The sequence below is a fragment of the Oncorhynchus masou genome, unplaced genomic scaffold (assembly GCF_036934945.1).
Source record: "Oncorhynchus masou masou isolate Uvic2021 unplaced genomic scaffold, UVic_Omas_1.1 unplaced_scaffold_670, whole genome shotgun sequence".
Lineage (NCBI taxonomy): Eukaryota > Metazoa > Chordata > Actinopteri > Salmoniformes > Salmonidae > Oncorhynchus > Oncorhynchus masou.
Window position 1 is genome coordinate 189173 of NW_027013147.1, and position 26390 is coordinate 215562.

Below are 26390 nucleotides of genomic sequence, written 5' to 3' on the forward strand. Positions count from 1 at the left end.
CTCAACCCCATGGAACACCTTGGACTTTTGTTCATGTCCTAAACAAGGGGAAGAACATTAACAGAGGCATTAATATGATTCATCTCCAACCAACATGCATTACCTTCCCTCTGAGCCCAATTCACATCCCAGGTAGAGACAGACACACACACACACACACACACACACACACACACACAGGCACAATGTGTGTGGTCTACATGTCTATAATTGTCATTCTGATTCTAGCTTTAGATGCCTTTATTTAACTAGGCAATAAAGTAAACAAATTCTTATTTACAATGACGGCCTACACCGGCCAAACCATAACCCGGATGACACTGGACCAATTGTGCGCCGCCTTGTGGGACTCCCAATCGTATGTGATACAGCCTGGATTCGAACCAGGGACTGTAGTGACGCCTCTTGCACTGAGATGCAGTGCCTTATCACTCTGCGCCACCCGGGAGGCCAAGGTGCGTTGGACGGCCCAACACTCTAACATGCGTTTAGATGGGCATTATTACCAGAGGCTGGTGTCCTAAACCAGAGGCTGGTGTCCTAAACCAGAGGCTGGTGTCCTAAACCAGAGGCTGGTGTCCTAAACCAGAGGCTGGTGTCCTAAACCAGAGGCTGGTGTCCTAAACCAGAGGCTGGTGTCCTAAACCAGAGGCTGGTGTCCTAAACCAGAGGCTGGTGTCCTAAACCAGAGGCTGGTGTTCTAAACCAGAGGCTGGTGTTCTAAATAGCACCCTTTTCTCTTTATAGTGCACTACATTGGATAATGGCAGTTTAGTTTTATAGGTGATATGGTGCTATTTGGGATACAAGCTATTGCAGCCTTCTATTTTCCATACAGTATGGCTGGGTGGTAGTGGCTATACGTCACGCTGCTGAACCAACTAGTGGCAGCCAGTTTACAGTCTGTGTACATGGTACGTCCCAACTGGGCCCCTATCCCCCATATAGTGCACTACTTCTGACCTGAGTCCTATTGGGCCCTGGTCAAATGTAGTGCACTATATAGGGAATTGGGCGCCATTTGGGACTCCCTCACAGCCATTGGGTCAATGTATTGTCCCATTCTGAGAGTCCACATGGATCCTCTTTAGGTGTAATGATCCATGGACTAACAGCCATTTCCCTGATGGATCAATCCTTTCACTAAAGACCCCAGTGTTAGTAGTTACTACAGCAAAGGGGGGGTCAGAGGGTACAAGGGGGTCGTGGTATACAGGGGGGGGGTCAGGGAGGAAAGAGGGTACGTGGTCAGGGAGGATAGAGGGTACGGTACGGGGGCACAGGGAGGATAGAGGGTACGGGGGTCAGGGAGTAAAGAGGGTACAGGGTACGGGGGGGACAGGGAGGATAGAGGGCGGGGGGGTCAGGGAGTAAAGAGGGTACAGGGTCAGGGAGGATAGAGGGTACGGGGGGTCAGGGAGTAAAGAGGGTACAGGGTCAGGGAGGATAGAGGGGACGGGGAGGATAGAGGGTACGGGGGGGACAGGGAGGAATGAGGGTACGGGGGGAACAGGGAGGATAGAGGGTACGGGGGGACAGGGAGGATAGAGGCTGCACGGGGGTTCAGGGGGAGGAGGGTTTTTTCCCTGGTTGTGGTTGGGAGGATAACGGGCAGTCCCAGTGCCATTGGCACCTTGACCCAGAGTAAACAGGTTGGCAGTAATCTGGTCATTAACCTCCTGCTGCTGTTTAAACACGACCCAGGAAGTCTGACTGAAGTCGGTCAGATGAACTTGTGGAAAACATCAGGACCATAACGATGTCTTCCTGTATGAAAAACGAATGCTAAAACAACAGCTATACTAAATTACAGGGTCAGGGAAGAGAAAAACAGGGGGATTTTTTTTACGGGGGGCCAGGGAATCTTTAATGTGTCAAATTCTCTGTTCCCAATCCCGGGGGGACAGGGAGGACACATACAGGGGGTCAGGGACACCATGGCAACTACTGTTTCCGCTCAGCTGAAAGGTCAGCGTTGATCTGGGTGGACGGGGGGACAGGGAGGAATGAGGGTACGGGGACATGCATATTGCATGGGCTGGGAGGTGAGTGTGGTGACAGGGAGGATGTGTGTGTGTGTTCTAAATGAAACCAGGCAGGGGAAGGGAGTATTTGAAGCAGGGTGGCAGGGAGGCTTGTTCTCGTATGTGTTCAGGGGGATGAAAAGACACAGAGCCTAAAGGGCAGGTTTACAGGGAGTAATCAGGGGGTCAGGGAAACGTCTCCTACATTTCAACAACTGGGGGGACAGGGAGGAAACACGGGGGCCCTTTCATCATTCACGGTACAATGTAATTACATTTTGAATTACAATAGTTTCCATAACCATTCAAGCAACTCCATCCACTTGAAAACTTTCAAAAAAATCAAAACACTGCTTTATGAAAAGGTGTAGTAGGGCTGAATGGGGGGGAAAATAAATGGTTTCTAAGAAAAAAAGAAACTGTCCCTAGAAAATTGAAGTAGTTTCCTTCCTTCGTCTCGTTGAGAAGCAGTTCAAGGTTGGTTACAATCCATTTACCTCAGGCCCACTCGGGGGTCAGGGAGGATAGAGGGTACGGGGGACAGGGGAAACATCAGGGAGTAAAGAGGGTACCAGTCTCCAAAGGGAGGACTATCCCCACAGGGCTAATAGTACGGGGGGAACATTTACATCAGGCCCACAAGGAGGAATCATAAACATCCCCCAGTCTCCAATGCTGCGTTCCCTTTTTATCCCCATCGCTAATAGTACTGAACATTTACCTCTGGCCCACTCTCAGATAAACATCCCCCAGTCTCCAAAAACTATCCCCATTGCTAAAGTACTGAACATTTACCTCGGTCAGATGAACTTGTGGATAAACATCAGGACCCGAGTCTCCAAAAAGACTAAAACCCCTATCTAATGGTACTGAAAAACATTTTACCTCAGGCCCACTTTAATGTGTCAAACATCCCCCAGTCTCCTGAAAATCTGGACTCTCCCCCCATGGGCTAATAGTACTGAACATTTACCTCTGGCCCACTCTCATAAACATCCCCCAGTCTCCAAAAGACTTTCCCCATCGCTAATGGTACTGAACATTTGTGTGTGTGTGGCCCACTCTAAATAAACATCCCCCAGTCTCCAAAAGACTAGCCCCATCGGTAATAGTACTGAACATTTACCTAAAGGGTTTACATTTTGAATTACAATGTTTCCATAACCAGGCCCACTCTCATAAACATCCCCCAGTCTCCAAAAGACTCCCCATCGGTAATAGTACTGAACATTTACCTCTGGTAATTCATAAACATCCCCCAGTTTCCATAACCAAAAGACTTTCCCCATTGAAAAATGGTACTGCTTTATGAAAATTTACCTCCGGCCCACTGGGGGGAAACATCCCCCATGGTCTCTAAGAAAAGACTATCCCCATAGAAAATGGAAGTAGTTTACTCCTTCGTCTCGTTGAGAAACATTTACCTCAGGCCCACTCTCATAAACATCCCCCAGTCTCCGAAAAGACTATCCCCATCGCTAATAGTACTGAACATTTACATCAGGCCCACTCTCATAAACATCCCCCAGTCTATCCGGTAAAGTACTGAACATTTACTTAAACATCCCCAGTCTCCAAAAAGACTTTCCCCATCGCTAATGGTACTGAACATTTACCTCTGGCCCACTCTCATAAACATCCCCCAGTCTCCAAAAAGACTATCCCCCCTCTAATAGTACTGAACATTTACCTCTGGCCCACTCTCATAAACATCCCCCAGTCTCCAAAAAGACTATCCCCATCGCTAATAGTACTGAACATTTACCTCTGGCCCACTCTCATAAACATCCCCCAGTCTCCAAAAAGACCATCCCCATCGCTAATAGTACTGAACATTTACCTCTGGCCCACTCTCATAAACATCCCCCAGTCTCCAAAAAGACTATCCCCATCGCTAATGGTACTGAACATTTACCTCAGGCCCACTCTCATAAACATCCCCCAGTCTCCAAAAAGACTTTCCCCATCGCTAATGGTACTGAACATTTACCTCAGGCCCACTCTCATAAACATCCCCCAGTCTCCAAAAAGACTTTCCCCATCGCTAATGGTACTGAACATTTTACCTCAGGCCCACTCTCATAAACATCCCCCAGTCTCCAAAAAGACTATCCCCCGCTAATAGTACTGAACATTTACCTCAGGCCCACTCTCACAAACATCCCCCAGTCTCCAAAAAGACTATCCCCATCGCTAATAGTACTGAACATTTACCTCTGGCCCACTCTCATAAACATCCCCCAGTCTCCAAAAGACTTTCCCCATCGCTAATAGTACTGAACATTTACCTCAGGCCCACTCTCACAAACATCCCCCAGTCTCCAAAAAAGACTTTCCCCATCGCTAATGGTACTGAACATTTACCTCTGGCCCACTCTCATAAACATCCCCCAGTCTCCAAAAAGACTATCCCCATCGCTAATGGTACTGAACATTTACCTCAGGCCAACTCTCACAAACATCCCCCAGTCTCCAAAAAGACTTTCCCCATCGCTAATGGTACTGAACATTTACCTCCGGCCCACTCTCATAAACATCCCCCAGTCTCCAAAAAGACTAGCCCCATCGGTAATAGTACTGAACATTTACCTCAGGCCCACTCTCATAAACATCCCCCAGTCTCCAAAAAGACTCCCCATCGGTAATAGTACTGAACATTTACCTCTGGCCCACTCTCATAAACATCCCCCAGTCTCCAAAAAGACTTTCCCCATCGCTAATGGTACTGAACATTTACCTCCGGCCCACTCTCATAAACATCCCCCAGTCTCCAAAAAGACTATCCCCATCGCTAATGGTACTGAACATTTACCTCAGGCCCACTCTCATAAACATCCCCCAGTCTCCGAAAAGACTATCCCCATCGCTAATAGTGCTGAACATTTACATCAGGCCCACTCTCATAAACATCCCCCAGTCTCCAAAAAGACTTTCCCCATCGCTAATAGTACTGAACATTTACCTCTGGCCCACTCTCATAAACATCCCCCAGTCTCCAAAAAGACTATCCCCCCTCTAATAGTACTGAACATTTACCTCTGGCCCACTCTCATAAACATCCCCCAGTCTCCAAAAAGACTATCCCCATCGCTAATGGTACTGAACATTTACCTCTGGCCCACTCTCATAAACATCCCCCAGTCTCCAAAAAGACCATCCCCATCGCTAATAGTACTGAACATTTACCTCAGGCCCACTCTCATAAACATCCCCCAGTCTCCAAAAAGACTTTCCCCATCGCTAATGGTACTGAACATTTACCTCAGGCCCACTCTCATAAACATCCCCCAGTCTCCAAAAAGACTATCCCCATCGCTAATAGTGCTGAACATTTACCTCAGGCCCACTCTCACAAACATCCCCCAGTCTCCAAAAAGACTATCCCCATCGCTAATAGTACTGAACATTTACCTCTGGCCCACTCTCATAAACATCCCCCAGTCTCCAAAAAGACTTTCCCCATCGCTAATGGTACTGAACATTTACCTCAGGCCAACTCTCACAAACATCCCCCAGTCTCCAAAAAGACTTTCCCCATCGGTAATGGTACTGAACATGGATTATTGAAATGAGAACTTTACTTTAGTAAATACGAGCTTTGTTTCCCCTAATAACTCCATGGTAGTTATGCTGCTACCTGTTGTCCTGATCGTGGCGTTATTGGCTTTCCAGAGAGAATCTGATGACACATGAGACGTCTCCAGCTGTAGACATGTGTTGTCGGTCCTCTGTTATTCTAGGAAACAGGCTGCTACTTGCTTTGTACGGAGACAGTTTGATGAGAGAGAGAGATCAGACTGAAGCGTGAAACAACTCCTCTTCTCTGGCTCTGTTTTACAGAAAGCACTGACACACACAGCCTTATGTGGAGTTGGGATGGGCTCTATTTAGGATTACACAGACAAACACTCCAGATTGATCCATTTCTCTCTGCACATAAATCCATGGTAGTACTGTATAGAGGTCGAGCGGTTATAAATTTTCAACGCCGATACCGATTATTGGAGGACCCCAAAAAAAGCCGATACCGATTAATCGGCCGATTTATTCATTTATTTTTTTCTATTTGTAATAATGACAATTACAACAATACTGAATGAACACCTATCTTTTACCTTCATATAATACATCAATAAAATCAATTTAGCCTCAAATAAATAATGAAACACGTTCAATTTGGTTTAAATAATGCAAAAACAAAGTGTTGGAGAAGAAAGTAAAAGTGCAATATGTGCCATGTAAAAAAGCTAACGTTTCAGTTCCTTGCTCAGAACATGAGAACATATGAAAGCTGGTGGTTCCTTTTTACATGAGTCTTCAATATTCCCGGGTAATAAGTTTTAGGTTGAAGTTATTATAGGACTATCTCTCTATTATACCATTTGTATTTCATATACCTTTTGACTATTGGATGTTCTTATAGGCACTTTAGTATTGCCAGTGTAACAGTATAGCTTCCGTCCCTCTCCTCGCCCCTACCTGGGCTCGAACCAGGAACACATCGACAACAGCCACCCTTGAAGCATCGTTACCCATCGCCCCACAGAAGCCGTCAGAGCAAGGTGAACAACTACTCCATCTCAGAGCGAGTGATGTCACCGATTGGAAACGCTATTAGCGCGCACCCCGCTAACTAGCTAGCCATTTCACATCGGTTACACCAGCCTAATCTCGGGAGTTGATGGGCTTGAAGTCATAAACAGCTCAATGCTTGAAGCATTGCGAAGAGCTGCTTCAAACGCACAAAAGTGCTGTTTGAATTAATGTTTACGAGCCTGCTGCTGCCTACCACCGCTCAGTCAGACTGCTCTATCAAATCATAGTCATAATTATAACATAATAACACACAGAAATACGAGCCTTTGGTCATTGATATGGTCGAATCCGGAAACTATCATTTCGAAAACAACGTTTATTCTTTCAGTGAAATACGGAACCGTTCCGTATTTTATCTATCGGGTGGCATCCATAAGTCTAAATATTGCTGTTACATTGTACAACCTTCATTGTTATGTCATAATTATGTACAATTATGGCAAATTAATTACGGTCTTTGTTAGGACTAAATGGACTTCACACAGTTGGCAACGAGCCAGACGGCCCAAACTGCTGCATACACCCTGACTCTGCTGCATACACCCTGACTCTGCTGCATACACCCTGACTCTGCTGCATACACCCTGACTCTGCTGCATACACCCTGACTCTGCTGCATACACCCTGACTCTGCTGCATACACCCTGACTGCTTGCACGGAACGCAAGAGATGTGACACAATTTCCCTAGTTGTAAGAAATTCATGTAAGCGGGCAATATTAAATAAATATGCTGGTTTAAAAATATATACTTGTGTACTCAAATCAAATTTATTTATATAGCCCTTCGTACATCAGCTTGATATCTCAAAGTGCTGTACAGAAACCCAGCCTAAAACCCCAAACAGTAAGCAATGTGGGTGTTGAAGCACGTTGGCAAGGAAAAACTCCCTAGAAAGGCCTAAACCTAGGAAGAAACCTAGAGAGGAACCAGGCTATGAGGGGTGGCCAGTCCTCTTCTGGCCGTGTCGGGTGGAGATTATAACAGAACATGGCCAAGATGTTCAAATGTTCATAAATGACCAGCATGGTCAAATAATAGGTCTGGGACAGGTAGCACGTCCGGTGAACAGGTCAGGATTCCATAGCCTGGGGACAACAAGGAGTCATCATGCCAGGTAGTCCTGGGGCATGGTCCTGGGGCTCAGGTCCTCCGAGAGAGAGAGAACGAGAGAATTAGAGAGAGCATACTTAAATTCACACAGGACACCGGATAAGACAGGGGAAGTACTCCAGATATAACAAACTGACCCTAGCCCCCTGACACACAAACTACTGCAGCATAAATACTGGAGGCTGAGACAGGAGGGGTCAGGAGATAAGATAAGATCTAAACCAGGCCAGAACTTGTACTGATTTTAAGAAGAGGCATAGATGTTTTTGGTTAGGTTTGGTGCAACGACAGTGCTAAATCATCACCCGTTTGGCGAAGTAGGCTGTGATTCGATGAGAAATTAACAGGCACCGCATTGATTATATGCAACGCAGGACCGTAACATTCATACCTCAGGACCGTATCGTCCATACCTCAGGACCGTAACGTCCATACCTCAGGACCGTATCGTCCATACCTCAGGACCGTATCGTTCATACCTCAGGACCGTAACGTCATACCTCAGGACAGTAACGTCCATACCTCAGGACCGTAACGTCCATACCTCAGGACCGTAACATTTCAGGCTTCAAACATAAAGATATCCATACCTCAGGACCGTAACGTCCATACCTCAGGACCGTAACGTCCATACCTCAGGACCGTAACGTCCGTACCTCAGGACCGTATCGTCCATACCTCAGGACCGTATCGTCCATACCTCAGGACCGTATCGTTCCTACCTCAGGACCGTAACGTCATACCTCAGGACAGTAACGTCATACCTCAGGACCGTAACGTCCATACCTCAGGACCATAACATACCTCAGGACCGTATCAGACCACTGCAAATCGCCCGTACCTCAGGACCTAAACGTCCGTACAAGGAGGACCGAGATCGTCCGTACCCATGACCTCTGATCGTTCAGAGATCTACCTCAGGACCGTCCATAGGACAACGCCGTATATTGCATAATCTCAGGACCGAAGAAACATTTCTTAAAGACCATCAAGGACCAACGTCCGTACATGTGGAAGGACCGTCAGATCGTCCGTAAACATCTCAGGACCGTAACGTCCGTACCTGAAAGGACCGTATAACGCCCATACCCACCAGGACCGTATCGTCCATACCTCAGGACCGTAACGTCCATACCTCAGGACCGTAACGCCCATATGGGAGGACCGATGGAACGCCCATACCTCAGTCTGACCGTAACGGAGATTTGTCTTCCATACAATGATCAGGACCGTAACGTCCATACAATGGAATGGTTCAAAAGACCAGGTGTAATGTCCGTCAAACGCCATACCTCAGGACCTGTGGAAAGAACGTCCGTAACGCCCATACCTTTGCAAGGACCGGAATGTCCATACCTCAGGACCGTATCGCCCATACCTCAGGACTGTAACGTCCGTGGCGCTACCTCAGGACCGTAAGGGGGCCATACCTCAGGACCGTTAAACGTTTCCGAAGTAGGCTGTCAGGACCGATGGAACGCCCGCACCTCAGGACCGTAACGCCCATACCTCAGGACCGTAATCGCCCATACCTCAGGACCGTAACGCCCATACCTCAGGACCGTAACGCCCATACCTCAGGAACGTCATACCTCAGGACCGTAACGCCATACCTCAGGACCGTAACGCCCATACCTAACGCGTCCATACCTCAGGACCGCAACGTCCGTAACGTCCATACCTCAGGACCGTAACGTCCGTAACGTCCATACCTCAGGACCGTAACGTCCATACCTCAGGACCGTATCGTCCGTACCTCAGGACCGTAACGTCCATACCTCAGGACCGTATCATCCGTACCTCAGGACCGTATCGTCCATACCTCAGGACCGTAACGTCCATACCTCAGGACCGTAACGTCCATACCTCAGGACCGTATCGTCCATACCTCAGGACCGTAACGTCCATACCTCAGGACCGTAACGTCCATACCTCAGGACCGTAACGTCCATACCTCAGGACCGTAACGTCCATACCTCAGGACCGTAACGTCCGTAACGTCATACCTCAGGACCGTAACGTCCGTAACGTCCATACCTCAGGACCGTAACGTCCATACCTCAGGACCGTATCGTCCATACCTCAGGACCGTAACATTCATACCTCAGGACCGTATCGTCCATACCTCAGGACCGTAACGTCCATACCTCAGGACCGTAACGTCCATACCTCAGGAACGTCATACCTCAGGACCGTAACGTCATACCTCAGGACCGTAACGTCCGTAACGTCCATACCTCAGGACCGCAACGTCCGTAACGTCCATACCTCAGGACCGTAACGTCCGTAACGTCCATACCTCAGGACCGTAACGTCCATACCTCAGGACCGTAACGTCCGTACCTCAGGACCGTATCGTCCATACCTCAGGACCGTAACGTCCATACCTCAGGACCGTAACGTCCGTACCTCAGGACCGTAACGTCCGTACCTCAGGACCGTAACGTCCGTACCTCAGGACCGTAACGTCCGTACCTCAGGACCGTAACGTCCGTACCTCAGGACCGTAACGTCCGTACCTCAGGTCCGTACCTCAGGACCGTAGCGTCGCACCTCAGGACCATAGCGTCGCACCTCAGGACCGTAGCGTCGCCCCTCAGGACCGTAGCGTCGCCCCTCAGGACCGTAGCGTCGCCCCTCAGAACGGTAGCGTCGCACCTCAGAACCGTAGCGTCGCACCTCAGAACCGTAGCGTCACACCTCAGAGGGACATAAGTCTAATACCCAAATGGTACCCTATTCCCTATACAGTGCACTACTTTAGATTGGATTGATGTTCTATTCCATGTTTATGTTGTGGTTTTCAGGAGTGAGCTATCTGAACTTTAACCAATAAGAAACGCTTGTTTTGCGTTTTATGATGCAAACTGTTTTTTTTCTCGCTATGGCGCTACACGACCCATGTTCTCCATCTTTCTCTTATGTTGTAGTTTTTAGGCGTCATAGGTCGTAACCGCCCCCCCCATCAGCCATGAGCAACAAACCCCAACCCCCTCTGATGAAGAAACACAGCCAGACAGATCTGGTGAGCCGGCTGAAGACCAGGAAGATACTGGGCGTCGGAGGAGAGGACGATGACGGAGAGATACACAGGTCGAAGGTCAGTAGTATGCACACACACACAGATTCTACAGGGCCTTCAGAAAGTATTCACACCCCATTGTCTTTTCCCACATTTTGTTGTGTTACAGGGGGGGGTTAACATGTTTTTAACATGACTTCCTCATCTCTGTACCCCACACATACAGTTATCTGGTCTCTCAGTCGAGCATTTCAAACACTGTTTCAACCACAAAGACCAGGGAGGTTTTCCAATGCCTCGTTAAAAAAAATGCAGACATTGAACATCCCTTTGAACATGGTGAAGTTATTAATGACACTTTAGATGGTGTATCAATACACCCCATTCACTACAAAGATACAGGCGTCCTTCTTAACTCAGTTGCCGGAGAGGAAGGAAACCGCTCAGGTATTTCAACATGAAGCCAATGGTGACTTTAAAACAGAGTTTAATGGCTGTGATAGGAGAAAACTGAGGATGGATCAACAACACTGTAGTTACTCCACAATACTAACCAAATTGAGTGAAAACAAGGAAGCCTGTACATAATACAAATATTCCAAAACATGCATCCTGGCACTAAAGTAATACTGCAAAAAAATGTGGCAAAGAAATGAACTTTTTGAATAAAAAGTGTTATGTTTGGGGCAAATCCAAAAAACCCATTACTTTGTACCACTCTCCATATTTTCAAGCATAGTGGTGGCTGCATCATGTTATGGGCATGCTTTTTGTTAAGGGGAGTTTTTCAGGATAAAAATGTTGCACAACCCAGGAGGCTCACAGCTTTAATCGCTGCTTCTAAAATAAATGTGCAAAAGATGTATAAAAACGTATTCACTTTGTTATTACTGGGTCTTCTGTGTGTAGATAACAAATATTTTAGAAAGTATTATATTTTGTATTCAGTCTGTAACACAGCAAAATGTGAAATAAGTCAAGGGGTGTGAATACTTTCTGAAGGCAATGTATACATTTTCTATAAAAAAAACACTTACTGAGAGTGTCAATAGAAAAACAAAACGTGTTTTGTTGTCTCGTGAACCCGATTTAGGTGCAGTGAAATGTTGTTTCACGGGGTCAGAGAGCACGGCACCCTTGGCGCAAATAAGGGTTAAGTGCCTTGCTCAAGGGTATGTTGACAGATTTTTTTTTGTCACTTTGTCGGCTTGGGTATTCAAACCAGCGATTTTTCAGTTACTGGCGCAACGCACTAACCGCTAGGATAACTGCCTCCTTACATGCTGACCAAACCGCACGCGCCCGCGTGTTGATTTTGTTCATCCACACCAGAAGCGATCAGAACACACAGGTTGAAATATCAAAATAAACTCTGAAACAATTATTCATTTGGGGTCAGGTCAAAAAAAGCAGTAAACATTTATGGCAATTTCGCTAGGTAGCTTGCTGTTGCTAGCTAATTTGTCCTGGGATATAAACATTGGGTTGTTATTTTACCTGAAATGCACAAGGTCCTCTACTCCGACAATTAATCCACAGATACGGTAAACCAAATTCGTTCCTCCTTCAGGCTTCTTTTTCTTCTTTGGAATGGCGGTTGGCTTTACAACTTTACGGTGCAATACTACAACCGACCCGGAGTGTGGACCTCAGTTCATCTTTCAATCACCCACGTGGATATATGCTCCTAAAAACCAACGAGGAGATGGGAGAGGCCGGACTTGCAGCGAGTTGAGCGTCACAAATAGAACCAATTACTATTTCATTGCCTAGTCACGCAGACGCTCGCGAGCAGTGTGGGTGATTTGAATAACGTGTACATTTATTTTGCGACGCGAGCGGTGTGGTCTGCATGTTAGAGTCATAGCAGACATGGAGACGTGGTATGGAATTCAGGGGCCTTGATTGTAGAGAGCCTTTGAAAGTGAATTTGATAGCATGGACACATGTTCATAGTGTCAACAGCAGACACAGCAGATGGCTCTCTGTGGACAGAGATGGCCTTTGATCAGGCATCAAACACCTGACTCCATGTCACCTCACCTCTATCGCTGCACGTACATACACTCTCTCCATCTCTCTGTTTCTTTCTGTTTTTCTCTCTCTCTGTTTATCTCCATCTCTCTCTCTCTGTGTTTCTCTCCATCTCTCTCTCTCTCTCTCCATCTCTGTTTCTCTATCTGTTTTCTGTGTCTCTCTCTGTCTCTCTCTGTCTCTCTCTGTCTCTCTCTGTCTCTCTGTCTCTCTCTCTCTCTCTCTCTGTCTCTCTGTCTCTCTGTCTCTCTGTCTCTCTGTCTCTCTGTCTCTCTCTCTCTCTCTCTCTCTCTCTCTCTCTCTCTCTCTCTCTCTCTCTCTCTCTCTCATACCACAACAGGTATTGATAAATAAATTAAATGCTGAACACAGTTTTGGGAGGAATATTCATGCTCTGTCAGCACGGTGTGATTTTTGGATTTGTTATATAATTATTATTGAAATATCTCTGGAGATCAAGTCTATATGACACAATCGTGAGTTTTTGTCACGTGCACAGAACACAGAGGGTGTAACGATACAGTGAGATACCCTATTGCCCTTCCTCAACAGTGTAAATGAATTTGATTAGGAAAGGACTAGAAGGCACTCAACCAACTTAAACCCAAATATATATATATATATATATATATATATATATACTACCTGTTCCAAAATTTGGGGTCACTTTAAAATGTGCTTGTTTTTGAAAGAAAAGCAAATTTGATGTCCATTAAAATAACATCAAATTGAATCTACATAGGCCCATTATCAGCAACCATCACTCCTGTGTTCCAATGGCACGTTGTGTTAGCTAATCCAAGTTTATCATTTTAAAAGGCTAATTGATCATTAGAAAACCCTTTGCAATTATGTTAGAACAGCTGAAAACTGTTGTTCTGATATAAAGAAGCAATAAAACTGGCCTTTTTTAGACTAGTTGAGTATCTGGAGCATCAGCATTTGTGGGTTCGATTACAGGCTCAAAATGGCCAGAAACAAAACTTTCTTCTGAAACTCGTCAGTCTATTCTTGTTCTGAGAAATTAAGGCTATTCCATGTGAGAAATTGTCAAGGAACTGAAGATCTCGTACAACGCTGTGTACTACTCCCTTCACAGAACAGCACAAACTGGCTCTAACCAGAATAGAAAGAGGAGTGGGAGGCCTCGGTGCACAACTGAGCAAGAGGACAAGTACAATAGAGGGTCTAGTTTGAGAAACAGACGCCTCACAAGTCCTCAACTGGCAGCGTCATTAAATTGTACCCGCAAAACACCAGTCTCAACGTCAACAGTGAAGAGGCGACTCTGGGATGCTGGCCTTCTAGGCAGAGTTCCTCCTTCCTCCAGTCTCTGTTCTTTTCCCCATCTTAATCTTTTATTTTTATTGGGCAGTCTGAGATATGGCTTTTTCTTCGCAACGCTGCCTAGAAGGCCAGCATCCCAGAGTCTCCTCTTCACTGTTGACGTTGAGACTGGTGTTTTGCGGGTACTATTTAACAAAGCTTTCAGTTGAGGCCTTACAAGTGGATTCAGCACCACGGACAGAGGTCAGAATTCCTGCGATTTGACGGTTGGGTCAAACAGAGGAAAAACTAAACACTATAAGACGTCTGTTTTAAATAACCTGATGTTCGCGAACAGGCTTCCTACGGGTCACTGACACCTTTCATGGGCATCGCACAATGATGAGTCCGACCCTTTTCCCAGATGCTGGACAAACATAATGTCCAATATATGACTGGCTAAACCAATGCCGTAACACCCGGTTACCGCTAAGACCAGCTGTTAGCGCAACTAGAGATATTTAAGAACGACTAACTGAAATATATATATATATATGATGAGTCCGACCCTTTTCCCAGATGCTGGACAAACATAATGTCCAATATATGACTGGCTAAACCAATGAAATATATATATATATATGATGAGTCCGACCCTTTTCCCAGATGCTGGACAAACATAATGTCCAATATATGACTGGCTAAACCAATGCCGTAACACCCGGTTACCGCTAAGACCAGCTGTTAGTCGTTCTTAAATATCTCTAGTTGCGCTGACTGAAATATATATATATTTTTTTTTAGGAGATATCTCATATTTGTACCTGTCCCACCTCAGCAGAAGCTGATATTAGACAGATGGATTTCCGAACCAGTGTTAAAGGCTGGAAAATGCAAGTGCGACAGTTTTTTTTTTTACACGACGAAATTGCAAACTAACGTGCGTTTGACCACGTGCGCCTCCTTCGCTCCAGAGGAACATAGAACCCTGAGTGTTAAAGACCCAGGTAGCCAAGGCAACCATGTTGCCTGTCAGTCAACTCTCTGCTCTCAATCATACGGGCTGAAGACGTGACGCTGTTTTACAGACAGTCTGTTTCACTTGTCAGAATCCATCAGTCCCGCAGATAGGTCTACAATACATTCAGTCACACAGATAGGTCTACAATACATTCAGTCACCCAGATAGGTCTACAATACATTCAGTCACCCAGATAGGTCTACAATACATTCAGTCACCCAGATAGGTCTACAATACATTCAGTCACCCAGATAGGTCTACAATACATTCAGTCACCCAGATAGGTCTACAATACATTCAGTCACCCAGATAGGCCTACAGTACAGTCAGTCACCCAGAAAGGCCTACAGTACATTCAGTCACCCACATAGGCCTACAGTACATTCAGTCACCCACATAGGCCTATAGTACATTCAGTCACCCACATAGGCCTACAGTACATTTAGTCACCCACATAGGCCTACAGTACATTCAGTCACCCACATAGGCCTACAGTACATTCAGTCACCCACATAGGCCTACAGTACATTCAGTCACCCACATAGGCCTACAGTACATTTAGTCACCCACATAGGACTACAGTATATTTAGTCACCCACATAGGACTACAATAATATATTTAGTCACCCACATAGGACTACAATAATATATTTAGTCACCCACATAGGACTACAATAATATATTTAGTCACCCACATAGGACTACAATAATATATTTAGTCACCCACATAGGACTACAATAATATATTTAGTCACCCACATAGGACTACAATAATATATTTAGTCACCCACATAGGACTACAATAATATATATTTAGTCACCCACATAGGACTACAATAATATATATTTAGTCACCCACATAGGACTACAATAATATATATTTAGTCACCCACATAGGACTACAATAATATATATTTAGTCACCCACATAGGCCTACAATAATATATATTTAGTCACCCACATAGGCCTACAATAATATATATTTAGTCACCCACATAGGCCTACAATAATGTATATTTCGTCACCCACATAGGCCTACAATAATGTATATTTAGTCACCCACATAGGCCTACAATAATGTATATTTAGTCACCCACATAGGCCTACAATAATATATTCAGTCACCCACATAGGACTACAATAATATATTTAGTCACCCACATAGGACTACAATAATATATTTAGTCACCCACATATGACTACAATAATATATTTAGTCACCCACATATGACTACAATAATATATTTAGTCACCCACATAGGACTACAATAATATATTTAGTCACCCACATAGGACTACAATAATATATTTAGTCACCCACATAGGCCTAAAATACATACAGCCTTGTGACTTGGAAGGGTGAGAAAATGTATCACAACCGGCCGTGATTGGGAGTCCCACAGGGCGGCACACAATTGGCCCAGCGTCGTCCGTGCTTGGCCGGGTGTAGGCCGTCATTCTAAATAAGAATTTGTTCTTCAACGAACTTGCCTAGTTCAATAAACGTTTAAATAAAACAAAACAAATGTGGTATTATACTTTGCTGTAAATAAATATCTAGCGGGTGTGTGAACATGTTGTCCACAAAGCCAAACAGCTCTGAGTTTTATATGTTTTACTGTTTGTGCCACTTCCTGTTCACTATTTTCTCTCTCAGCCTCACAACCTATTGTGAGTCTATCACGTCAATCCTGGTCCCTCCGTCTACTGTGTCTGAATCTCTTCACGTGGCTCTTGAGAAATACTCTGAACCCTGATATCAGAGTTATATCAGGCCCCAAATCTGGAAATAAACAGGATGGAGGAAATGGGAGGAGAAGATTGACTAAAGAAATGTTTTAGCCCAGTCAGATAGAGATGCATTCTGGGGGTTTTGGACCTGACCTTCAATAGTGTTGCTACATCCATTGTGAACACGTTAATGACATGTATCCATTGATTCGTAAAATAACATCACTTTTATAATATCCTCATCAGCCCAAAGTTCAACCCAAAATACAAGCTTGTTTTACTCCAATGTTGGTAGACAAAGTTAATGAAAACAAACGCTTTATAGACTCAAAACATAGTTAAAACGATCAGGTTAGTCCCTGCATCCACAGCTCTGTCTACGAATTCGAGAGGGGGTACATTTCTCCAGCCCCGTCCCTCATCTTCTTACCGAAACAGTATCATGGTTGGAGGGGACCTGTACCAGGTTTATTAGATTGTATCATGGTTGGAGGGGACCTGTACCAGGTCTATTAGATTGTGTCATGGTTGGAGGGGACCTGTACCAGGTCTATTAGATTGTATCATGGTTGGAGGGGACCTGTACCAGGTCTATTAGATTGTATCATGGTTGGAGGGGACCTGTACCAGGGTTGGAGGGGGACCTGTACCAGGTCTATTAGATTGTACCAGGGTTGGAGGGGGACCTGTACCAGGTCTATTAGATTGTACCAGGGTTGGAGGGGGACCTGTACCAGGGTTGGAGGGGGACCTGTACCAGGGTTGGAGGGGGACCTGTACCAGGGTTGGAGGGGGACCTGTACCAGGGTTGGAGGGGGACCTGTACCAGGGTTGGAGGGGGACCTGTACCAGGGTTGGAGGGGGACCTGTACCAGGGTTGGAGGGGGACCTGTACCAGGTTTATTAGATTGTATCATGGTTGGAGGGGACCTGTACCAGGTCTATTAGATTGTACCAGGGTTGGAGGGGGACCTGTACCAGGGTTGGAGGGGGACCTGTACCAGGGTTGGAGGGGGACCTGTACCAGGGTTGGAGGGGGACCTGTACCAGGGTTGGAGGGGGACCTGTACCAGGGTTGGAGGGGGACCTGTACCAGGGTTGGAGGGGGACCTGTACCAGGGTTGGAGGGGACCTGTACCAGGGTTGGAGGGGACCTGTACCAGGTTTATTAGATTGTATCATGGTTGGAGGGGACCTGTACCAGGTCTATTAGATTGTACCAGGGTTGGAGGGGGACCTGTACCAGGTCTATTAGATTGTACCAGGGTTGGAGGGGGACCTGTACCAGGTCTATTAGATTGTACCAGGGTTGGAGGGGGACCTGTACCAGGTCTATTAGATTGTACCAGGGTTGGAGGGGGACCTGTACCAGGGTTGGAGGGGGACCTGTACCAGGGTTGGAGGGGGACCTGTACCAGGGTTGGAGGGGGACCTGTACCAGGTCTATTAGATTGTACCAGGGTTGGAGGGGGACCTGTACCAGGTCTATTAGATTGTATCATGGTTGGAGGGGACCTGTACCAGGTCTATTAGATTGTATCATGGTTGGAGGGGACCTGTACCAGGGTTGGAGGGGGACCTGTACCAGGTCTATTAGATTGTACCAGGGTTGGAGGGGGACCTGTACCAGGTCTATTAGATTGTACCAGGGTTGGAGGGGACCTGTACCAGGGTTGGAGGGGGACCTGTACCAGGGTTGGAGGGGGACCTGTACCAGGGTTGGAGGGGGACCTGTACCAGGGTTGGAGGGGGACCTGTACCAGGGTTGGAGGGGGACCTGTACCAGGGTTGGAGGGGGACCTGTACCAGGGTTGGAGGGGACCTGTACCAGGTTTATTAGATTGTATCATGGTTGGAGGGGACCTGTACCAGGTCTATTAGATTGTACCAGGGTTGGAGGGGACCTGTACCAGGGTTGGAGGGGGACCTGTACCAGGGTTGGAGGGGGACCTGTACCAGGGTTGGAGGGGGACCTGTACCAGGGTTGGAGGGGGACCTGTACCAGGGTTGGAGGGGACCTGTACCAGGGTTGGAGGGGACCTGTACCAGGTTTATTAGATTGTATCATGGTTGGAGGGGACCTGTACCAGGTCTATTAGATTGTACCAGGGTTGGAGGGGACCTGTACCAGGTCTATTAGATTGTACCAGGGTTGGAGGGGGACCTGTACCAGGTCTATTAGATTGTACCAGGGTTGGAGGGGGACCTGTACCAGGGTTGGAGGGGGACCTGTACCAGGGTTGGAGGGGGACCTGTACCAGGGTTGGAGGGGGACCTGTACCAGGTCTATTAGATTGTACCAGGGTTGGAGGGGGACCTGTACCAGGTCTATTAGATTGTATCATGGTTGGAGGGGGACCTGTACCAGGTCTATTAGATTGTATCATGGTTGGAGGGGGACCTGTACCAGGGTTGGAGGGGGACCTGTACCAGGGTTGGAGGGGGACCTGTACCAGGGTTGGAGGGAGACCTGTACCAGGGTTGGAGGGGGACCTGTATCAGGGTTGGAGGGAGACCTGTACCAGGTCTATTAGATTGTATCATGGTTGGAGGGGACCTGTACCAGGTCTATTAGATTGTATCATGGTTGGAGGGGACCTGTACCAGGTCTATTAGATTGTACCATGGTTGGAGGGGACCTGTACCAGGTCTATTAGATTGTACCATGGTTGGAGGGGACCTGTACCAGGTCTATTAGATTGTACCATGGTTGGAGGGGACCTGTACCAGGTCTATTAGATTGTACCATGGTTGGAGGGGACCTGTACCAGGTCTATTAGATTGTACCAGGGTTGGAGGGGACCTGTACCAGGTCTATTAGATTGTACCAGGGTTGGAGGGGGACCTGTACCAGGTCTATTAGATTGTATCATGGTTGGAGGGGACCTGTACCAGGTCTATTAGATTGTACCAGGGTTGGAGGGGGACCTGTACCAGGTCTATTAGATTGTATCATGGTTGGAGGGGGACCTGTAGCAGGGTTGGAGGGGGACCTGTACCAGGTCTATTAGATTGTATCATGGTTGGAGGGGGACCTGTACCAGGTCTATTAGATTGTATCATGGTTGGAGGGGGACCTGTACCAGGTCTATTAGATTGTATCATGGTTGGAGGGGGACCTGTACCAGGGTTGGAGGGGTCCTGTATCAGGTTTATTAGATTGTATCATGGTTGGAGGGGACCTGTACCAGGTCTATTAGATTGTACCAGGGTTGGAGGGGGACCTGTACCAGGGTTGGAGGGGGACCTGTACCAGGGTTGGAGGGGGACCTGTACCAGGGTTGGAGGGGGACCTGTACCAGGGTTGGAGGGGGACCTGTACCAGGGTTGGAGGGGACCTGTACCAGGGTTGGAGGGGACCTGTACCAGGTTTATTAGATTGTATCATGGTTGGAGGGGACCTGTACCAGGTCTATTAGATTGTACCAGGGTTGGAGGGGGACCTGTACCAGGTCTATTAGATTGTACCAGGGTTGGAGGGGGACCTGTACCAGGTCTATTAGATTGTACCAGGGTTGGAGGGGGACCTGTACCAGGGTTGGAGGGGGACCTGTACCAGGGTTGGAGGGGGACCTGTACCAGGGTTGGAGGGGGACCTGTACCAGGTCTATTAGATTGTACCAGGGTTGGAGGGGGACCTGTACCAGGTCTATTAGATTGTATCATGGTTGGAGGGGGACCTGTACCAGGTCTATTAGATTGTATCATGGTTGGAGGGGGACCTGTACCAGGGTTGGAGGGGGACCTGTACCAGGGTTGGAGGGGGACCTGTACCAGGGTTGGAGGGAGACCTGTACCAGGGTTGGAGGGGGACCTGTATCAGGGTTGGAGGGAGACCTGTACCAGGTCTATTAGATTGTATCATGGTTGGAGGGGACCTGTACCAGGTCTATTAGATTGTATCATGGTTGGAGGGGACCTGTACCAGGTCTATTAGATTGTACCATGGTTGGAGGGGACCTGTACCAGGTCTATTAGATTGTATCATGGTTGGAGGGGACCTGTACCAGGTCTATTAGATTGTACCATGGTTGGAGGGGACCTGTACCAGGTCTATTAGATTGTACCAGGGTTGGAGGGGGACCTGTACCAGGTCTATTAGATTGTACCAGGGTTGGAGGGGGACCTGTACCAGGTCTATTAGATTGTATCATGGTTGGAGGGGACCTGTACCAGGTCTATTAGATTGTACCAGGGTTGGAGGGGGACCTGTACCAGGTCTATTAGATTGTATCATGGTTGGAGGGGGACCTGTAGCAGGGTTGGAGGGGGACCTGTACCAGGTCTATTAGATTGTATCATGGTTGGAGGGGGACCTGTACCAGGTCTATTAGATTGTATCATGGTTGGAGGGGGACCTGTACCAGGTCTATTAGATTGTATCATGGTTGGAGGGGGACCTGTACCAGGGTTGGAGGGGTCCTGTATCAGGTGTACTAGATTGTATCAGGGATGGAGGGAACCCTGGGCTCCCGAGTGGTGCAGCCTTCTAGTGCACTGCACTTCATCTCAGTGCAAGGGGCGTCACTACAGTCCCTGGTTCCAATACTCTGTTACTGTCTCTTTGAATGTCTGTGTTTCTCTGTTACTCTGCCTGTGTTACTCTGCCTGTGTTACTCTGCCTGTGTTTCTCTGTTACTCTGCCTGTGTTTCTCTGTTACTCTGCCTGTGTTTCTGTTACTCTGCTTGTGTTTCTCTGTTACCCTGCCTGTGTTTCTCTGTTACTCTGCCTGTGTTTCTCTGTTACTCTGCCTGTGTTTCTCTGTTACCCTGCCTGTGTTTCTCTGTTACCCTGCCTGTGTTTCTCTGTTACTCTGCCTGTGTTACTCTGTTACTCTGCCTGTGTTACTCTGTTACTCTGCCTGTGTTACTCTGTTACTCTGACTGTGTTACTCTGCCTGTGTTTCTCTGTTACTTTCTGTGTTTCTCTGTTACTCTGTCTGTGTTACTCTGTCTGTGTTAGTGTTACTCTGTCTGTGTTACTCTCTCTGTCTCTCTGTCTCTGTTACTCTGCCTGTGTGTCTGTGTTACTCTCTTTGTTACTCTGTCTGTGTTTCTCTGTTACTCTGCCTGTGTTACTCTGTCTGTGTTTCTCTGTCTGTGTTTCTCTGTTACTCTGCCTGTGTGTCTGTGTTACTCTCTTTGTTACTCTGTCTGTGTTACTCTTTCTGTGTTACTCTGTCTCTGTTACTGTCTCTGTCTCTCCAGCTGAACCCTGACCCTTACTAGCTGGGGTTCCACCCTGTTGACCTGAGCTGAAAGGGATATTGGATAGTGAAGAGATAACAGTAGTATTACTGTTTGTTGCTGTGTTCAAGGCAAGTCCATCAATCAGTGTATATTTGTATAGCACTTTCAACTGATACAGTTGTCACCAAGTGCTTGACGTTGGGCTTATGTGTCCCTTTGCTTGTAGAATGGTTAAATGGTTTATTAAATCGAGATGTGTTGTGTTTTCTATTCATCTTACAGATCAGTCAGATGCTCGGAAATCAGATGAGGTTTGGTGTACGAGAGCCAATAGGCCTCAGGTAAGACCGGAGATTGTATATAACAAACATCTGAGTAAGATTCCTGATCTACTGTAGTGATTAGTCCTCAGGTCAGAACAGAGATTGTATATAACAAACATCTCAGAGTAAGATCCCTGATCTACTGTAGTGATTAGTCCTCAGGTAAGACCAGAGATTATATATATCAAACATCTCAGAGTAAGATTCCTGATCTACTGTAGTGATTAGTCCTCAGGTAAGACCAGAGATTGTATATAACAAACATCTCAGAGTAAGATTCCTGATCTACTGTAGTGATTAGTCCTCAGGTCAGACCAGAGATTGTATATAACAAACATCTCAGAGTAAGATTCCTGATCTACTGTAGTGATTAGTCCTCAGGTAAGACCAGAGATTGTATATAACAAACATCTCCGAGTAAGATTCCTGATCTACTGTAGTGATTAGTCCTCAGGTCAGAACAGAGATTATATATAACAAACATCTCAGAGTAAGATTCCTGATCTACTGTAGTGATTAGTCCTCAGGTCAGACCAGAGATTGTATATAACAAACATCTGAGTAAGATTCCTGATCTACTGTAGTGATTAGTCCTCAGGTCAGACCAGAGATTGTATATATCAAACATCTCAGAGTAAGATTCCTGATCTACTGTAGTGATTAGTCCTCAGGTAAGACCAGAGATTGTATATATCAAACATCTCAGAGTAAGATTCCTGATCTACTGTAGTGATTAGTCCTCAGGTAAGACCAGAGATTGTATATATCAAACATCTCAGAGTAAGATTCCTGATCTACTGTAGTGATTAGTCCTCAGGTAAGACCAGAGATTGTATATATCAAACATCTCAGAGTAAGATTCCTGATCTACTGTAGTGATTAGTCCTCAGGTAAGACCAGAGATTGTATATAACAAACATCTCAGAGTAAGATTCCTGATCTACTGTAGTCATTAGTCCTCAGGTCAGACCAGAGATTGTATATAACAAACATCTCAGAGTAAGATTCCTGATCTACTGTAGTGATTAGTCCTCAGGTCAGACCAGAGATTGTATATAACAAACATCTCAGAGTAAGATCCCTGATCTACTGTAGTGATTAGTCCTCAGGTCAGAACAGAGATTGTATATAACAAACATCTCAGAGTAAGATTCCTGATCTACTGTAGTGATTAGTCCTCAGGTCAGAACAGAGATTGTATATAACAAACATCTCAGAGTAAGATTCCTGATCTACTGTAGTGATTAGTCCTCAGGTCAGAACAGAGATTGTATATAACAAACATCTCAGAGTAAGATTCCTGATCTACTGTAGTGATTAGTCCTCAGGTAAGACCAGAGATTGTATGTATCAAACATCTCAGAGTAAGATTCCTGATCTACTGTAGTGGTTAGTCCTCAGGTCAGAACAGAGATTGTATATAACAAACATCTCAGAGTAAGATTCCTGATCTAGGATCAGCCCCCCCTGAAGTGTACTGATCATAGTGTTATAGTCTAAGGTAATGAAGTGTGTTTTATCACAGTGTTCTAGTCTAAGGTAATATAGTGGTATTGTCTAAGGCAGGGTGGGCAAACCTTTTGGCTCAAGGGCCACATTGACTTTTTGAAACCAATTGAAGGGCCACATATTATATACAGTGGGGCAAGAAAGTATTTAGTCAGCCACTTGTGCAAGTTCTCCCACTTAAAAAGATACATGTTTTCCTACGTACAAAGCATGTAGAGGCCTGTAATTTTCATCATAGGTACACTTCAACTATGACAGACAAAATTAGGGGGAAAAAAATCCAGAAAATCCCAATGTAGGATTTTCAATGAATTTATTTGCAAATAATGGTGTAAAATAAGCATCGCAAGGTCCCGGAGTGGCTGAGCCTCCAGACCTGAATCCAATACAACATCTTTGGAGGGAGCTGAAATATATAGTATTGCCCAGCGACAGCCCTGAAACCTGAAGGATCTGGAGAAGGTCAGTATGGAGGAGTGGGCCAAAATCCCTGCTGCAGTGTGTGCAAACCTGGTCAAGAACTACAGGAAACGTATGATCTCTGTAATTACAAACAAAGGTTTCTGTACCAAATACTTATGTCATGCAATAAAATGCAAATTAATTACTTAAAAATCATACAATGTGATTTTCTGGATTTTCGTTTTAGATTCCGTCTCTCACAGTTGAAGTGTACCTATGATAGAAATTACAGACCTCTACATGCTTTGCAAGTAGGAAAACCTGCAAAATCGGCAGTGTATCAAATACTTGTTCTCCCCACTGTAATACAGTGAAGAAATATCAATATTTCTTCTTTTACTTTGTCTTAATATAATCTCTCTAGTAGCCCCATGTTTTTACCGGTTAGATCTGGTGATCCATCTGTTGTGACGTTTGTCAGTTTTCTACACGGTAGATTAATCCCCCCCCCCCATGCAGACAAGACACCCAGTCAGAAAAGTCAGAGCCCCCAGGTTGTTCCCATCATTGATTCCATCACAAGAAGTTCCTCTTGTTATCTCAAAGTTCTCCTTTAATTCCTCTGAGAAACGTGTTAAGTGGAGCGGTGTCTCTGACATCACTACTCTCATCCAGATCTCCTCAAGGCCATCCGCTTTCTTTCTTCAACTCGGAGATGAGCTCCTCCCCCATCACTGCCACGCCCGCCTTTTCTCTTTCTTCAACTCTGAGATGAGCTCCTCCCCCATCACTGCCACGCCCGCCTTTTCTCTTTCTTCAACTCTGAGATGAGCTCCTCCCCGATTCAACTCGGAGATGAGCTCCTCCCCCATCACTGCCACGCGCGCCTGGTGATGGTTCTGAGTGATAAGCCCATTTTCTCAAATTGGCTTTTTTCTCTCAAGACAAAATTATACCAGCAGTCACCACCACAAACTCCCCTTCAGTAAAAGGTTTGCTATACTGTATTTGTATGTGCTGCTACGTAGGTTGCCTTAGTTACGGAGGCTGGAGTAGAGTACCGTTTAAGTAAACGGATTTTGTTGGGTTTTTAAGTTTGTGGCTAGTTTTGAAGCCTTCTTGGCCTTGTCCTGAGAGGACAGATAGCTAGCGTAGTTAGCATGCTTGCTTGAAAAATGGCGATTTGAGATTATATTCTTTAAAAACGGCAACACTTTCTTGGCATATCAGCCTTATGTCCAATATTAGTTAAAACAAAAATATTTAAAAAATGTTGGTGTCCATTTTTGTTTTAAATATACAAACATTCAGAGTCCAATTTTCGCAGCACTTATTTTTCACATCGAAATTCGTCAAGCACTGAAGTGGCCACGATGACTGAGCGCATTCTGAATCTGACTGTAGGATATAGTGCACGTTACCAGGCTACAGCGCCATCTATTGGAGGATGTTGGTATATCAGGGAATGAGTCATTTTAGGCCAAAAATCTTAACTCAAATATAATCATATTTAATACATTTAAAAAAATGTCTCGCCGGCCGTACTCTCCACCCCCCCTGTACTAAGGTAATGGAAAGTGTACACATCAAAGCGTGAGTGATGGAGAAGCAGGAACATGAAAAGAAAACGAATGTCCACTGACTCCAGGCCCAATGCCACCCTATTCCATATATAGTGCACTACTTTAGACCTGGACCCAAAGGGACCATGTTGGGTATAGGTTTCCATTTGGGATGCTGCCAGTGTTTACTGCTCTCAGCAGCCAGACATAAAAAGGTGTTGTGATCTTTACAGAAGATTCATTATACAGACAGGTAGCAGACATTAGATTTACTCTCTCATTTAGTTCCTTCTCACCATCTGTGTCCCAAATGGCACCCTATTCCCTATATAGTGCACTTTTTTTTTTTTTTTACAAGAACCCTGTTCAAAAGTAGTGTACTTAATAAGGGGATATGTGTGCCATTTGGTAGGCTTACATTCTCTACTACCAGTAGGCCCTTTCATATGGTTGTTGTGGTGTGAAGAGAATAGGATCTTTATAAAACCATCAACAGAATATAGGATCCTTATAGAACCATCAGACAGAATATAGAATCCTTATAGAACCATCAACAGAATATAGAATCCTTATAGAACCATCAACAGAATATAGGAT

General features: G+C 45.8%; 1 protein-coding gene across 1 annotated transcript in view; it reads left to right on the forward strand.

Annotated features, from left to right (window-relative positions):
• LOC135536834 (tumor protein p53-inducible protein 11-like) overlaps window positions 1–26390 on the forward strand; it is a 67576-nt gene that overhangs the window by 13022 nt on the left and 28164 nt on the right. Inside the window, exons 2-3 of the mRNA XM_064963082.1 lie at window positions 10664–10833; window positions 22280–22338. Coding sequence (XP_064819154.1) covers window positions 10705–10833; window positions 22280–22338 — 188 coding nt within the window. The 5' untranslated portion in view covers window positions 10664–10704. The remainder of the gene's footprint in view (window positions 1–10663; window positions 10834–22279; window positions 22339–26390) is intronic.